Source organism: Meles meles, chromosome 19 (assembly GCF_922984935.1).
Source record: "Meles meles chromosome 19, mMelMel3.1 paternal haplotype, whole genome shotgun sequence".
In the NCBI taxonomy this organism is placed as follows: Eukaryota; Metazoa; Chordata; class Mammalia; order Carnivora; family Mustelidae; genus Meles; species Meles meles.
The window spans coordinates 11,393,062-11,411,010 of record NC_060084.1 but is presented as its reverse complement, the minus strand read 5'-3'; the positions used below and the strand labels follow the sequence as shown (position 1 = coordinate 11,411,010).

Genomic DNA, 17,949 nt, shown 5'->3' with positions numbered 1-17,949 from the left:
TCATCAAGCTATAAAGCTTTTGCACAGCAAAGGAAACAGTCAACAAAACCAAAGGACACCAACAGAATGGGAGAAGACATTTGTACATGACAGGGCTAGTATCCAAAAATCTATAAAGAACTTCTCAAACTCAACACCCAAAGAACAAATAATCCAATCAGGAAATGGGCAGAGGACACGAACAGACATTTCTCCAAAGAAGACGTCCAAATGGCCAACGTACACATGAAAAAGTGCTCGACATCACTTGGCATCAGGGAAATACAAATCAAAACCACACTGAGATACCACCTCACACCAGTCAGAATGGCTAAAATTAACCAGTCAGGAAACGACAGGTGTTGGCAAGGATGCAGAGAAAGGGGAACCGTCTTACACTTACACTGTTACTGTCTTACCCTCTTGCATACACTGGGAATGTAGGCTGGTGCAGCCACTCTGGAAAACAGCATGGAGGTTCCTCAAAAAGCTGAAAAAGAGAGCTACTCCATGACCCAGCAATCGTGCTACTGGGTATTTACCCTAAAGATACAAATGTAGTGATCCGAAGGGGCACGTGCACCTGAATGTTTATAGCAGCAGTGTCCACAATAGCCAAACTATGGAACGAGCCCAGATGTCCATCAACAGATGAATGGATAAAAAAGATGTGGTAGGGCGCCTGGGTGGCTTTGTCGGTTAAAGCCTCTGCCTTCAGCTCAGGCCTGCTTGGCGGGGAGCCTGCTTCCCTTCCTTTCTCTCTGCCTGCCTCTCTGCCTACTTGTGATCTCTGTCAAATAAATAAATAAAATCTTAAAAAAAAAAAAAAAAGATGTGGTATATATACCACATGGAATACTATGCAGCCATCAAAAACGAAAATCTTGCCATTAGCAAGGACATAGGTAGAACTAGAGGATATCATGCTGAGTGAAATAAGTCAGAGAAAGACAATTATGATTTCACTGATATGAGGAATTTGATAAACAAGACAGAGGATCGTAGGGGAAGAGAGGGGAAAATGAAACAAGATAAAACCAGAGAGGGAGATAAACCATAAGAGACTCTTAATCTCAGGAAACAAACTGAGGGTTGCTGGACTGGGGGGCGGTGGGAGGGATGGGGTGGCTGGGTGATGGGCACTGGAGGGTGTGTGCTGTGGTGAGTGCTGTGAACTGCGTAAGACTGATGAATCACAGACCTGTACCCCTGAAACAAATAATATATTGTTTGTTAATAAAAATAAGATAAAGAAAATAATGGGTCATATAGGGAGACTTGGGTGGTTCAGCCTTGATGGTTCATTCGGTTAAGTGTCTGCCTTCGGCTCGGGTCATGATCCCAGGGTCCTGGGACTGAGCCCCGCATCGGGCTCCCTGCTCAGCCTGAAGCTTGCTTCTCCCTTTCCCTCTGCTGCTCCCTCTGCTTGTGCTCTCTCTCTCGTTTGCTCTGTCAAATAAATAAATAAATCTTTAAAAAAAAAAGGGGGGTCATATGGTCCATCATTATGTCGACTAATGAAATACACCAAATTAATAATTAAAGGAGAAAAACTATAGGATTATCTCATAGATGAAGAAGAAACACCTGAAATAACTCAAAACCCACTTATAATTTTAAAAAAACCTCTTAGCAAATTAAGAAGTGCACTTCTTTAACTTGATAAAGGAATCCATAAAAAATCTAGAGCAAATATTACTTAAAGCTATGGTATATAAGGCAGTGTGGTGCTGATACTCGGGGAAATACTCTCACGGAAGGGAACCCAGAAATAGTTCTGTATATAAAACGTATGTCAGAGGTGGCACGACAAATCAGGAGGGAAATGAAGAACCAGTCAACAAATATAAATGGTACTGTGAAGTCTGAAGGGTGAATTTTGTGTTATGTGAACTCTATCTCCATATTCTCAAAGCTGTTAAAAAAAAAAAAAGTCTAGTGGGGGGGCACCTGGGTGGCTCAGTGGGTTAAAGCTTCTGCTTTCGGCTCAGGTCATGATCTCGGGGTCCTGGGATCAAGCCCCACATCGGGCTCTCTGCTCCGCGGGGAGCCTGCCTCCCCCCCTCTCTCTGCCTGCCTCTCTGCTTACTTGTGATCTCTGTCTGTCAAATAAATAAAATCTTAAAAAAAAAAAAAAGTCTACCAGGGCTTCTACTCACCGTGTCCTGGCATAAAGCCAGCCAATACAGTAAGAGAGGAAAAGTAAATGAGAGGCATAAAAATGAGACAGGACGACTCAACTGTTCTTATATATAGACAGTAATCGTCTACACAGAAAAATCCAAGAGAATCTGTAAAACAGATTCGAACAAATAAAGTCTGGCATGGTTGCTGGATACCAGAGGAGTTACACATATGGATGTTGTTTCTACATATCATCTGTAACCAATTAGGGAATATAATAGGCAAAAAGATCTCCTCAGTTGGAGCAAACATCTATAAGTGCATAGGAATAAATTCATATGATATTCAAGACCTTCATCAAGAAAATGACAAAATACTATTGAAGGACACGAAAGAAGACCTAAATGAAAGGAGAAACACTAATATTCCCAATATCTGAGAATGAGAACACCCAGTATTGTAAAGCTCCATATTGCGGTAGATTAATCTCTAACGCAATTCCAATAAAAATCCCAGCCAGTTTTGTTTTGTTTTGTGGAATCTGACAACTGATGCTAAATCCATCCATCTAGAAGAGCAAAAGGCCAAGAATAACCAAGAAGTGTTAAGAAAAACAAGCTGCAGAGACTTATCTTAGCAGTAGTTAAGTAATTAAGACTGTACCATATGGCACAGAGATAGACAAACCAGGAAACACAACAGAAGCCCAGAAACAGACGAATGTTTAAAATATAACAGCGACAACATGAAAATCAAAAGGGAAAGGATGGACTGGTTAATCTAGGATTCTGTAATTGGCTATATATATGGAAAAAATAGATCCTGGGTCATCGGGCTCAGTTGGGAGAGTGTGCGACTTGATCGAGCTTACAGGTTCAAGCTCCATGTTGGGTAGAGTAAATATTTACTTAAATATTTTTAAAAAATAGATCCTCATATTTCACCAAGATGAATTAAAGATCTAAGTGTGGAAAAGCAAAACTTTAAGAAAAATCTAGAAATATCTAGAAATTTAGAATATCTATGACTTTGGAATAGGCAGGGAGTTCTTGGACACGAGACAAAAATACAATAGGGGCGCCTGGGTGGCTCAGTCTATTAAGTGTCTGCTTTCGGCTCAGGTCATGATCCCAGAGTCTGGGATCGAGCCCCATGTCAGGCTCTCTGCTCAGAGGGGAGTCGTCTTCTCTCTGTCCCTCTGCCCCTCCTCCCCCACCACTCATACTCTCTCTTTCGCTTGCTCTCTTTCAAATAAATCTTAAAAAAAAAAAAAAACCAAAACATTAAAGTAAAAACTGATATATTTAAGCTCATTAAATTTAAATTTCTTAATTAAAAAAAGAAAGAATTTTGCATAAGGAAAAGTGTACCATAAACAGAATAGGAGCCACAGGTTAGGTGAACACATTAGCAACAGATACACATTTTTTTTTAAAGATTTTATTTATTTATTTGTCAGAGAGAGAGAGAGACAGAGAGAGAAAGATCACAAGTAGGCAGAGAGGTAGGCCGAGGCAGAGGGAGAAGCAGGCTCCCCGCCAAGCAAGGAGCCCGATATGGGACTCGATCCCAGGACGCTAGGATCATGACCTGAGCCGAAGGCAGCCGCTAAACCAACTGAGCCACCCAGGAGTCCCCAGATACACATTTTTAAAAAGACTTTATTTATTGGGGCACCTGGGTGTCTCAGTCAGTAGGTGTCTTGGGCTCAGGTCATGATCCCAAGGTCCTGGGATCGAGCCCCACATCGGGCTCCCCGCTCGGCGGGAGGCCTGCTTCTCCCTCTCCCACTCCCCCTGTTTATGTTCCCTCTCTTGCTGTGTCTCTCTCTGTGAAATAAAATCTTTTCCTATAAGATTTCCTATAAGATTTTATTTATTTGACAGAGAGAGAGAGAGAACAGCGGCAGCGGGGGCGTGATCAGAGGGAGAACCAGACTCCCTGCTCTTGATTCTAGCATTCCAGGATCATGAGCCGTGCTGAAGGCAGACACTTAGCTGAATGATCCACCCCAGCATCTGCAACAGATATAAATTTTAAAAGAATTCATATCCAGAATAAAGAATTCTCTTTAGAACTCTTCCAATTAGTAAGGTGTAACAGCCCAACAGAAGGAGAACAACAGAAAATCCTTACTATTACTTAGGGCCACTGTATACGTTGCACATTGCACCAACTCGAGTGTTTTTTCAGACAACAATGTGAACAGTGCTCCCTAGAGTGGTGCGTGCACAAGCTCTACACTAAAGGACACACTCTTATACTATATGGCTGGTGGCCCTGTGAAAGTGCAAAGGAAACTAGGGGATACCATTTCACACTTGTCAAATTGGCCAAATTAAGTTGTGACATTTAAAAATGGTAGGGAAGGGGCACCTGGGTGGCTCAGTGGGTTAAGCCTCTGCTTTCGGCTCAGGTCATGATCTCAGGGTCCTGGGATACAGCCCCACATCGGGCTCTCTGCTCAGTGGGGAGCCTGCTTCCCCCTCTCTCTCTGCCTTCCTCTTTGCCTACTTGTGTTCTCTGTCTGTCGAATGAATAAAATCTTTAAAAAAAAGTGGTAGGGAAGATGTGAAATATGTGGAATTCTTACCAAGTGCTTCTGTGGGTGTAAACTGGTACCATCACATTGGAAAGCAATTTCACAATATCAGGTAAAATTAAAAATACAGATAACCCATGACCTAGCAAATTCCACGTCTAGGTATATACCCTAGAAATATCCCTACCCATGTACAAGAGACATGTCCAAGAATGATCATTGCAACCTTGTTTGCCTGAGCAAAATATCGGAAGCCAGCTAAATTGTTCACCCACTGGAGAATGGAGGGGTGATATGCGGTCTATTCACACAAAGGAATACTATACAGCAGGTAAAATGAATGCACGAGAGCTGTGTATGGTAACAGAAATAAATCTCCAAAATGGTGCTGAGGAAGGAAAAAAGCAAGATGCGGAAATTTATTCAGCATATCATTTAAAATTTAAAAAACACGCGGAGCTCCTGGCTGGCTCAGTCAGTGGAGCGTGTGACTTTTGATCTCGTGATCATGAGTTCGAGCCCCATGTTGGGCGTAGTTTACTTAAAAAAATAAAATCTTTAAAAAAAAATGTAAAAACATGCAAAGTAATAGTATGTATTGCTTAAGGATACAAACTTACGTGAGAAAGTATAAACCATACAGTTCAGGGTGGTGTCTACCTAACGGAGGGAGGGGACACGGAGGGAGGGGACAGTATCGGGGAGGCTGGCGGGGGCGGGTGTTGGTAAAAGTGTGGTTTCAAATACAACTAGCCCTGTTTTATTTCTCCAGAAAATAAAAACATGAAGCAAATACAGTAAATGTTTACTGCTAATTGTATGGCGGGTGTTCTTTTTATTGTTAGGTGTGAAATATTTCCCAACTTTTTGTTTCTAAGTTACATCAGCAAGAACAGAGACTGGCCCTGCTTGAGGAAGACACACGGTGCCTCCATTTCTCACTTCCCCTTCCCTTCGTCCTTAGCCCGGGAGAGGCTGCCTTCCCCAACGCTTGCTGAGGATGCCAGAAATAACCTTGTCCCTCGGTGGGGAAGGAGGTGGGGAACAAGGTTCTCAGTTCCTACCTTCTTTGTCTCTTTTTATATAGTCTACCCTTCAGGTTACGCCTGCTGCCCCCTCACCCCCCAGCTTGAAGCTCCTGTCTTTTCCCTCTGGCCTCCTGGTCACACTCTTTCTCTTCTTCTCCACTTGCTCCCGAGCCCTCCATGGCCTCCAGGGCTCCGTCCACGCCCCCTTTCTCTTATCATTCCACCCACATTCCGTCTGGATGCTTTTACCCTCATGTCCTCAAGGACTTCCTGAAAATAGATGACCCACAAATCTCTATCTGCAGCCCATCTCTCCTGAGCCCCAACCCAGCCCCTGCAAATGCCCACCCCCAGTCCTTATCCCGAGGTAGTGCAGAAAGCCTAAACTCTGAAACTGAGCCCGTCATCCCCGGCCTGCAGCTCCCCTCCCCGGGGTCCCTTTGCTGATGCATGGCACCACATTCTGTCCTGTCGCCCAACAGGGACCTGGGAGCATTCTCATTACTCCCTCCTCCTCATCCCCTACCTGCAACTAGCTGATCAGCCTCGCCGGTCCCCTTCCTATGGCTCCTAACACCAGCATTGTCTGGGCCTCGTCATTTCTCCTTGAATTACTCCAGTAACCTCCAAGCTGCGATCTCTCCGCCAGCATCCCTGCCCCTGCCGTTCCAACCTCCCTGCCACAAAGGAGAGTAATCCTGCTAAAATTCATCTCTCATCCCAATATCCTTTTCCCATAATCCTTGAATGGCAGAGTTGTCAGGAGAAAACCTTTCTCCTTCGCAGGTTGGACAAAGTCCTCCCTGATTCGCCCGAGGTCCTCTCTGGCCCTCATACTCCACCGGCCCAGCCGTGCCCTGCTCTCTTCTCTGGCCTGTGTGTATGGTGATTTGGCCCCAAATATCCTCACGAAACCGTCCCGCACACACCACCATTTCTCTCTGCCTGAAAACCCAGGATCCTTCCTTTTGCCTTTGCCTCTGCCCAAGTGAACCGTGGACCGTGAGATCTTCCTGTGCCCCTCCCCCTAGTGGAGTGTTTGACCTCGATCACAGCCACCCTCACACTGCGCTGTTGCCACTGTGAGGGGACTTGCCCATCTTCCCTGTCAGTCAAGGAGCAAAGAGAGGACTGTCCCCTATCTCTGAACCTCAGGTCCATAGCAAAATGCCTGGCATAGCGATGGTGTTCAGAAGGCATCTGACTTACGTATGAGTCACTTACGAGCTGAAATACCAAGGCTGGGGGTCGCTGTATGCGAGGCAGGCAGTCCTCCCCATAGCCGTGTTATCCGTGGTCTCAGCTCATCCCTGCGACCCTCCCGCTGGCGGGAGTGGTGGCCTCACTTCAAAGGCGAGCGGGGACACTCCACCGGCCTATCGGGATCACACCGGCGGAATAAAATAATGGCTCTTCGTTGGACAAGGACTACACTTCTCAGTTCACTGCGCCTGCTTTGAGTTTCCGACTCCTGGAAATGCTTGGGTTTGCAAGCCCCTGCACCACAGTTTCTGCACATTCCTGTTTATTCTAGAACAGAATTCCTCCGAAGTATATGCAAGCAAAATACTAACCCAGGTGGCCCTTCATCTTTCGTGAAGGAGGCCAAGGGGTGGGAGGCCCCGTCTGGTCCGCCCGTGGCCGCACAGGCGAGGGGGCGCGGCCGTCCGGGCCTGGTGCAGACTGTGCTGCCACTCTATCGCCCGAAGCCTTATTTCTCCCGCCGCCCCCTGGTTTCTCGGCTTGGCAGTACAGACGGGCTAGGACAGAAGGGTGTCCACAACGGCACTGGATCAACGAAGAACAAAAAGTATGGCGTGAAAATATCAGCTGAGGGGTGCCTGGCTGGCTCAGCCGGTGGAGCATGGGCCTCTTTATCTCTGCGTCCTGAGTTCAAGCCCCATGTTGGTCTTAGATATTACTTAAAATAAAAAAATATACATATAAAAGAAAAAAGAAATACCAGCTGGAAAAGTACTGACTGGAGGTCAAAAGAGTCCACAGTCGTCGCAATAGAAAAGGAACTGGGTGAAATCTTGGTGGCGATGGGGGAATATCGAGAAGAGCTCTTCTCTACTGAAAGAATCTAATTCAACCAAGACAGGGTGAACTGGATTGAGTGTGCACTTATTGTTGAGCAAGGCTCGGGGGGCCTATAGCAGAACTTCTCAGCAATCTCCTGAGGTTGCACAGAAAGGTCTTGTTGTTGGGACTGGGCTCTGTTATCCTGCTCTGTTGACAGGTTGGTCTCACCAGGAAGGGGCCCACCGTACCTCTCCCCGTGGAGACACTGCTGGGTTTCAGTGCGCTTTTCATTCTGCTGGCTGCCTGAGCAAACAGCCATCATTGTTTCCATTGTGAGCTCTTCTCCTCTTGGAGCCAAGCCCAAGTTCAGGGAACATGTGCTTGAGCCCAACATTTGGCAGCCTGTGTCCCCACTTGGAGTGAATCTGTCTTTCCCTTTTTCCTATTAAGACACTTCGCTGAATTTGGAGATTGAAATGAAGTGCTGAACACACTTCGTGCTAAAAGCTGGTTCCTACCCCCTGCTGGCTTATTTGTATAAGGGGCAAAAAACCCACACCCAAATTCAGAACCCGAGCGACTAGGCTAAGACAAGAATTATTTCCATCTCTCTCTTGTCACCAACATGACTGAGGCCATATGTATCTCAAAGTGTCAATGGACTCAGATTCCTGGAGAAAATTTCTCTTTGCATTATTGACCCAATTAAGAATTTATGAGAAATCCTACCTCACAGTTGAAAAAAAACACCAAGCATCCTAATTGCTGGGACCTCATTTTGTACAACCGGGTGATAGACCAGAAGTCAGATTAAATACTTTCCCCACATCCACACAGATACGAAATAATAGGACTAGGGTTTATTTGTTTCCACATTTTTAAGTTGAGGTACAATGGCACAGAATAAAATGCACAGATCTTCAGGGTAGAGTTTAATGAATTTTGACAAATGTTTATACTCATGTAATCAACACTTCAATCAAAATTTCCATAATCCTAGGAAGTCCCCTTAGGCCTTTTTCCACTCAATGTCCATCCCCCTTCTTCCCCCACCAGGCAACAACCATTCTTTGATTCCTATCCCCCTTGGTTAGTTTTGGGGTTTTAAGAACTAAAAACTGAACGCATGCAACCTTGCCTGTAGCCGAGGAGTCTGTCTCTGCAGATTTTCCTCCCCTTTTTGGACCACAAGTACTACTTAAGATTTGTTTTGGATCCATCTGGACAGCCTTCCAGGAAGTCCATCTTAACCGCAGTCCAGACACATTTAGGTCTAAAGGGATTCACGTTTTATGAGAGATGAAGGCCAACTATGATTCTTCAGCATGTGGTACAAAAAGAATGCTTCTTTCTGGAAAGTCAAGTTTTCTTCAACGTATCTGCTTTCTTGACTCTTTCCGTGTCCCACCTCCCCTTCAGGATAGCTGGCTTTGGATCTGTGGCAAGAACTGGCCGAGCCCTTGCGAGTGAGCACGTGTCCGCCATCTTTCAACAGAGAAGCCACTTCCTAGTCCCGGTCACCTTCCTGCTGTGCGGGGCCTCCTCTTCCCAGCTCATCTGGCCTCTCCACACAGCATCCCAAGAGGACAGGGCTCGTTGAAAATCTAATGCTGTCCTCAGCCACACAATCAGCCTGCAAGGAACTGGGTTTTAGAAACTGGAAAAGTTGGGTGAAGGCTTGCTCAGAACACTGCTTCCAGGCCAACAAATGGAGCCAAGGCCCAGGTGCAGGCAGCTCCCCACCAGCCACAGACACGACTCAGTCCGATGGGGCCTGCTTCCCTTCCAAGCCGAGTGCTGCAGCCAGGGCGGGTCATTTTCTCCGTAGTAGCCTTGTTTCCCCAGACGGTGAGCTAATGCTTGGCACCGGCAAACTCCATAAAATGAGGCAGTTAGGTCCGTGCTTTCAGGCAGAAATGACCACATGGAATCTATGCACACAATTATTTCAATCAAGCCACGTGTTAAAAATTCTAATGAAAATGAGGCACACATAAATGTCACATTAGAATCCACGTGTGAACCCAGAACAAAGCAGCAATGCTGGAGGGGTACAGGCCCCTCTGGAGCCAAACTCCGTAAGACGGTTTGTTAGATGAGTCTGCGGAATTACAAGCAGAGGTGTCGAAAATAGTTTGGAGAGTCTCTCTTCCCTACACAATGTCACTTCTGAGTATTTCCTGGGGTTTTCGAGACTTTTTTTTTTTTTTCCATTTTGTAAATTTCTAAAACAGGCATGATATTAGCATTGTTCAAAATTCAAAAATAACGGGGCGCCTGGGTGGCTCAGTGGGTTAAGCCGCTGCCTTCGGCTCAGGTCATGATCTCAGGATCCTGGGATCGAGTCCCGCATCGGGCTCTCTGCTCAGCGGAGAGCCTGCTTCCCTTCCTCTCTCTCTGCCTGCCTCTCTTGTGATTTCTCTCTGTCAAATAAATAAAATCTAAAAAAAAAAAAAAAAATTCAAAAATAACAAAATATAAGGGGTCTTCAGTGAGAAGTCTCCCTCTCCCTCCTGGGCCCCAGGCATTCCCTTACCCTCCCGTGGGCCCCGCGTTTAGTGGTTAGTGGCTTCTTGTATTGAGTCAGAGATAGTCTGGCATACACAAGTAAAACCCAGATATACATTTCTCACTCTTCTTTTTTATAGAAATGGAATTTACTAACGCTATCTTGTATTTTGCTTTTCTTTTTTCTTTGCACTCACTGTATTTAGAAACAGAACCTTGAAGATGGATTTCAATAAAGAAAAACTGTGTGATCATTTACCCATTCACCCAGCAAATCCTACTTCTAAAAATGTATCCAAAAGACACCCTGGCAAAAATACAAAATACTATATGGAGGCTGGTCACAGAGCATTTCGAAAAGCAAGAAGGAAATGACCACCGATTACTAATAAAACTGCTGGTCAGTGCTGGACCAAGGAACAAACGGGAGAGAAAGGACGGGAGACCTCTCCGAATGTACCTTGCTTTTACCCGATTTTTTTTTTACTGGTTTTAACTCTGGAATCATATAAATATTTTACATAATTTTTTGAAAAGCCACTCCTCCCTTCCCCCAAAATAGAAAAGCAAAATGAAACAAAGTTAACTGTGTATAGATTTGGAAGAGGAGCAATTTCAAGTGACTTTATTTTTAAAGATTTTATTTATTTGAGACAGAGAGAGAGAGACAGCATGAGCGGGGGAGGGGCAGAGGCAGAGGGAGAAGCAGACTCCCTGCCCAGCAGAAGCTCCATCCCAGGACCCCAAGATCATGGTCTGAGCCAAAGGCAGATGATTAACTGACTGGGCCACCAGACGCTCCTCAAGTGACTTTAAAACACAATCCCTCGATGAGGGTTTCTCACCTTCCGCACCACTGACATCTTGGGTGGGATCATTCTTTGTGATGGGGTGTGGCCCCGCGCGCAAGCCCCATGGCAGCGGCACTTGAAGCAAAACTTTGGCTGTACGGTCACGCGTCACTGCTGGGAGAATTAAGTGTCCTGTGTGCCAGGCCACTGGGAGAGTTTGCGAATATAGGAGGAGAGGACACGCTGGGCCACAGCTGCCCTTCCATCTGATGGGGAGGCACCAGGGTTGGTCAGGAGGCAGAGGGAGCGAGGACATGTGAGCACGAGGTGTTACGACAAGGGCGAAGGGAGGGATGGGCACCTAAGCAGACTGGGGATTGGCTAGTTTGACTCATGTCAGTGGCGCCTGAGGCACAAGGGCTGTCCCTAGTTCTCTGGTACCTGAGGCTGGGGTGAGGAGCGCAGGCGGCCAGTGTGAGAGCCCCACGCAGCAGGTGGCTCACAGCTTTGCAGTGCACGGCTGGAATCTTTTACTCCCTCTGGGAGTTGGCTAGACTCCTACAGGCAGTCTCTCCAGGCTATGTGAGGCCCCAGATGTCAAAGCGTCAGACGCACATGGTTAATACAGGGAGGACGACTGGAATCTTGCACCTGTTTTCTGCTGGACTGAGCCGGGCTGCCTTTTCTCTTTGCCGATTTTAATCTGTGCCCTGTCACTGAAATAAACAGTAACTTCGACAGCTTTGGTGCGTTCTGTGAGTCTGTCCAGTGGCTCATCGAACCTGAGGGTGCTCTTGGGGATCCCTGGCCCAGCTGCCAAAACGATGCTAGGGAACTTCACGGTGGGAGAGAGAAGGCTGACCCCACTGAACCCACTGCTCGGTCACCGAATGTGGGCAACCAGATGCTCCTCTTACATTGTGCAACAGAAGTATGCAGAATCACCTAAGAAGTTTTCTGTTTTGAAGATTTAATTCATTTATTTGAGAGAGGGAGAAAGAAAGAGAGAGAGAGAGAGAGAGAGCGCGCACGCATGGGGGTTGGGGGGGTGCACTATTCTATTTTTGTGTCCATTTAAAATTTTCTCAACATGTTTTAAAAGGTTAGGAAAAAATGAATTTAAAAATTAGAAGCATCCATAAAAATCCTAGAGAAGAACACAGGCAGCAACCTCTGTGACCTCAGCCGCAGCAACTTCTTGCTAGGCACATCTCTAAAGGCAGGGGAAACAAAGGCAAAAAAGAACTATTGGTACTTCATCAAGACAAAAAGCTTTTGCACAGCAAAGGGAACAGTCGACAAAACCAAACAATAACCAAGAGGATGGGAGAAGATACTTCCAAATGTCTTATCAGATAAAGGGCTAGTACCCAAAATCTATAAAGAACTTATGAAGCTCAACACCCAAAGAACAAATAATCCAATCAAGAAATGGGCAGAGGACATGAACAGACATTTCTGCAAAGAAGACATCCAGACGGCCAACAGACACATGAAAAAGTGCTCCACATCACTCGGCATCAGGGAAATACAAATCAAAACCCCAATGAGATACCACCTCACACCAGTCAAAATGGCTAAAATTAACCAGTCAGGAAATGACAGGTGTTGGTGAGGATGCAGAGAAAGGGGAACCCTCCTCCACTGTTGGTGGGAATGCAAGCTGGTGCAGCCACTCTGGAAAACAGCATGGAGGTTCCTCAAAAAGTTGAACGACCTATGACCCAGTGACCCAGCAATCGCACTACTGGGTATTTACCCCAAAGATACAAATGTAGTGATCTGAAGGGGCACCTGCAACACAGTATTTATAGCAGCAATGCCCACAACAGGCAAACTATGGAAAAAGCCCAGATGTCCATTGGCAGATGAACAAAGATGATGTGATGTATTTACTCAATGAAATACTACTCAGCCACCAAAAAAATCAAATCTAACCATTTGCAATGATGTAGATAAAACTAGAGGGTATTATGCTGAGTGAAATAAGTCAATGAGAGAAAGACAATTACCATATGATCTCACTCCTATGTAGAATTTAAGAAACAAAACAGAGGATCATGGGGGAAGGGACGGAAAAGTAAAAAAAGAGGAAATCAGAGAAGGAGACAAACCAAAAAGACTGTATTAATCATAGGAAACAAACTGAAGGTTGCTGGAGGGGAGGGGGTAGGGGACTGGGGTAACTGGGTGATGGGCATTAAACAGGGTATATGATATAATGAGCACTGGGTATTTATAAGACTGATGAGGGGTGCCTAGGTGGCTCAGTCAGTTGGGTGTCTGCCTTCAGCTCAGATCATGATCCTGGAAACTTGGGATTAAGCCCCATATTGGGCTCCCTGCTCAGTGGGGAGCCTGCTTCTCTCTCTGCCACTCATCCAGCTCTTGCTGTCCCCTAAATAAATACAATCTTTTTTTTTTTTTAAAGATTGTATTTATTTATTTGACAGACAGAGATCACAAATAGGCAGAGAGGCAGGCAGAGAGAAAGGAGGGGAAGCAGGCTCCCCGCTGAGCAGAGAGCCCGATTCAGGGCTTGAGCCCAGGACCCCAGGACCATGATCCAAGTCAAAGGCAGAGACTTTAACCCAATGAGCCACCCAGGGGCCGCATAAATAAAATCTTAAAAAAAAAGAAGGATTGATGAATCACTCAACTCCACTTCTGAAAATAATAAAGTACTATATGCTAACTGAATTTAAATAAAAAATAAAAATTAGAAGCTGTTATCAAATAAGGGTTAAGAAACACGAGTTAAAAACACATGATCTAATTAAATGTATGAAATTTAAGAACCTCCCAATATTTCAGAGAGGTGATTTTAAGGCATAGTTGAGATTATAAGGGTTTTAAGAGGTTAAAGTAAAAGGTAGGAAGTTGGATGTCCGAGCATCCCTTTCAGGTCTTGAGAAAACAGGTGGAGCCCAAGATGAAGCTGCCTTTTGTCTGAAGCCTTCAGGGTTTCCCCAGTTTCTGCTCTAAAGTCTAAATACAGGGGTGGTTTTTGTATTTAGGGGTTTTCTTGGTATTGATTTGACAAATCTACCACAAAACTTTGGAATAAAAAGATACCACTTCCTTATATTCTCATACAAATCTTTAACCTTTAAAGACCATCTCATAAGAGAGAGAGAGAGGCATAATCTTCTGTGGATAAGAGCTCCTGCTAGTTGTTACCTTAACTGCTGTCATAAATATGGGATTTGGGGTCAGGTAAAGAATCTCCCCGATTAAAGCAGCATATGGGAGAGCCTGGTCTTCAGGGTGTGATGTTTCTGCCTGCTATCTAAAAAGATTTCTTGGGGTGCCTGGGTAGCTCAGTCAGTTAAGCATCTGACTCTTGGTTTCAGCTCAGGTCATGATCTCGTGGCTACGGGATCGAACCCCACATTGGGCTCTGTGCTCAGTGCAGAGTTGACTTCAGATTCTCTCTCCCCATCTCTCCTGCTCACTCACTCTCTCAAATAAATAAAATCTTTAAAGAATAATTAAAAAAAAAATTTCTTATGCAAAAAAATTTAAGGATAATTTGTTAGGACAAAAATGTATTACTTCCGTCATTAAAAAAAATTTAAGAACATATGTTCACATACAAACACATACAAGAACCTTCACAGCAGCACTATTCATAATAGCCCCAAAGTGCCAACAGCCCAAGTGCCCATCAACTGATGACTGGATAAATAAGATGTGATGCATCCATACAACTGAATGTAACTTTTATTCCACAGAAAGGAACATAGTACTGATCTGTGCAGATTCGTGCTATCACATCACAAATCTTGAAAACATTATGTTCAGTGAGAGGAGCCAGTCACAAAAGACCATGTATTCTGTGATTCCATTTATATGAAATGTTCAGAATAGGCAAATCTCTAGAGATAGAAAGTAGATGCTGGCTGCCCTAGGGCTGGGGTCGGGGTGGGGTTGAGGGAAAATGGGCAGTGGCTGCAAATGGGCACCCTACTGGGTTGATAAGTGTCCCTTCCCCCAAATTTAGAACAAAAACGTTCTAAAATTGATTGTGGTGATGGCTGTGCAACTCTGTGGATAAACTAAAAGCCACTAAATTGTATAATTTAAATGGGTAAATTGTATGGAATGTAAATTATATTCCAATAAAGCTGTTATTAAAAAAAAACATTCAGGGGCGCCTGGATGGCTCAGTGGGTTAAGCTTCTGCCTTCAGCTTAGGTCATGATCCCAGGGTTCTGGGATCGAGCCCCACATTGGGCTCTCTGCTGAGCAGGGAGCCTGCTTCTCCCTCTCTCTCTCTGCCTGCCTCTCTGCCTACTTGTGATCTCTGTCAAATAAATAAATAAAATCTTAAAAAAAAATTCAAAGCTATACAAAAATGGCGGGCACCTGGCTGCCTCAGTCCGTGGCACGCATGACTCTTGATCTTGGGGTTATGAGTCTGAGCCCCATGTTGGGTGCAGAGATTACTTAAAAATAAAATCTTGGGGCGCCTGGGTGGCTCAGTGGGTTAAGCCGCTGCCTTCAGCTCAGGTCATGATCTCAGGATCCTGGGATCGAGTCCCGCATCGGGCTCTCTGCTCAGCGGAGAGCCTGCTTCCCTTCCTCTCTCTCTGCCTGCCTTTCTTGTGATTTCTCTCTGTCAAATAAATAAAATCTTAAAAAAAATAAAATAAAATCTTAAGGAGGTGGTTGGGGGATTGTGGTAACTGGGGGATGGGCATTAAGGAGGCACCTGAGGTAGGGAGCGCTGGGTGTTCTAGGCAACTGAGAAATCACTAAATTCTCTCTCTGAAACCAGTAATACAGGCTATGTTAACTAAAATGAATTTATATAAAAAGTTAAAAAATAAAATCTTAAAAAGAAAAAGGCTGAAGAACTTTGAGAAGGATCTTGAATAATCCTAACAGGGAGAACTTCCCTTGCGGTCGGTGATTTAAGGTATGGAGAGGCCAAGAGTTAAATATTACATGTTGGTTGCTAGGTCTGCTGCCCATCTGCTCTACGGACTTTTGGCCTTTTAGACAGAACTCTTTCAGCTGCAAGCTACAGAAAACCTACTCAACCAGGCTGAACCAAAATAATACAAATTTAAGTCACATACTTGGGAGTCCAGGGTGAGCACTGGCATCCAGACAAGGTCACGGGAACAGATTTCCTTCTTGACCGCCTTCATTCTCAAGCTGTCCGTCGCTGTGTGGTGGCAAAGGCAGCCACAGGCGGTCCCACGACTCTGTGGCCTTTACAGCTCCTGGTACAAGAGAGAGACTCTCTTCTGCTAGTTCTCGCAGCAGTTCCGGGACTGTCGGGCTGGCTCCCACTCTCATAGCCGGGGAGAAAGGTCTGCTTCAACCAAGTGCCATGGGTAGAGCAGGAGAGGGTGGTTCTCCCAGGAAGAAAGGCTGCGTAGAGAAAACCTGTCCACAACACCAAAGGTAGTGCTAAAACTTGCAGATCTGAACATCATCTCAGCCCCATGAACACTTGCCAAATCAAAGCAAGAACACACAAAACAGAGCAACCACAAAGTCCTTTAAAAGCTTCACATTCCACGTTCTTATTCCGTATTTTAGAGAAGCAGTTAACACACAAGTCAGCACAGACGCCAAGGTCATCAACTAGATGCCATTTCAGCAGAGAGAGCGACTTCAATCAAGGATAGACTGGTCCGTGTTCCAGAGTTCTGTCTGAAGTGACAGGTTGCTCTGGTAGATGGCTTGGCCACAAGAAAAGTTCCGTCTTGTCCAGCACAAAAAGCACCAGCGGTCCAGGGTGAAGAGCTGGAAACACTCTGCCCCCGACATGCTTATTGCACTTTGCCCTTCTTATTTGAACTGGTGATAATCTGGTGGGTTTCGGATCCAGGATCTGAAGGCCTGCTTTTGGAGTGTACTCCAGGCTTCCTGGTAAGCAGACGCGGCCTCCTTGTACTCATGGTACGTCTCCAGCTTCCGCAGCCTAATGCACACACACCAGCAAGCACACGCTCAGCAGGGCGGCCAACTGAGCCAGCGGCCGGACAGATTTCTAACCAGAGACCTAGGAACAGACCTAGGAATGGGAGGATTTTGGTACGCTTTCCTACAGCAACTCTATTGTAGGAAACTCACTAGAAAGCAACATGGATTCAAACAGGTGATAATCAATAATGCTAGTCTTGTTTGGTCCTGGTGGAATCAGACAAATAACTACTTTTTGGCTTAGAGTGTTCTGGGAAATGGCTTACTGCAAAGAAGTCCCCTTCCCTGTAAGACTCATGGATGCCCCCTAGGCCTACCTATGACAGATGCTCCAAACTCCCATTCTGTCTCAGTGACTAGCTGAACTGTTTGTACCATACACCAAACTGGACAAAATTCTTGCTTCTGTGACCAACATTAGTTATGCTTCTGTCCTTCTCCCAGGCCCTGAACTCTGGCCCACCCTCAGCCTGAGCCAGCATCAAAATGTGTAGTGAGCCCTTCTTAACAAACTAGACCCCCAACCCCCTACCACCCCACCGAGAATCGACTGATCTCAAGAAAAGACATTTCCCATTTCCTGTCCACCTGTCCCCTCACACTGACTGAGTCTCCCATGCCCCCTTCCCACTTCTTTCTAGACTTGCTCATGGCTCCCCATAAAGGAAGGCTCTTTCCCACCCACCCTGGAGGCTTACAAACCAAACGACCTCAGTGCCCTCGCTTTGGCATCAGTCCTGCTGCTGCTCTAACGGCCCCTCTCTTACTGCAGTGATCCTTTGGAATCAAGTTCCTCCTGATCTTAGCTCAGAGTTGTTTTCACGGACACACAAAATGTCTGGAACCCGCCCCCGGGTCAGTTTGATTCATTTTTCTAGACAAAAAAAACCAAGCAAACTGACCAAATGGACTGCAGGGCACCATTACCGACTATAGTGTGCACAGTGGTGACAGCAAGGGGCTAGCCTGCTCGGGGAGAAGTTTCTAGCAACGCCTCAGCTTCCCCATTGTA

The 17,949-nt window shown here is 45.6% G+C and overlaps 1 protein-coding gene across 18 annotated transcripts in view; it reads right to left on the bottom strand.

Annotated features, from left to right (window-relative positions):
• ADAT1 (adenosine deaminase tRNA specific 1) overlaps nt 1-17,949 on the bottom strand; it is a 50,881-nt gene that overhangs the window by 11,979 nt on the left and 20,953 nt on the right. For 5 of the 18 annotated variants that reach the window (XR_006816163.1, XR_006816173.1, XR_006816166.1 and 2 more), the window contains 2 exons: nt 16,082-16,935; nt 9,196-9,923 (listed from right to left, as the gene is read on the bottom strand). The exons of 1 other annotated variant lie outside the window; for it this stretch is intronic. Coding sequence is in view for 3 of the 17 variants with exons in the window: in XM_045987376.1 (XP_045843332.1) it covers nt 9,187-9,331 (145 nt within the window). In the remaining 14 variants the exon portion in view is untranslated. 12 more of the 18 variants (XR_006816172.1, XR_006816170.1, XR_006816171.1 and 9 more) reach the window with 8 other exon arrangements.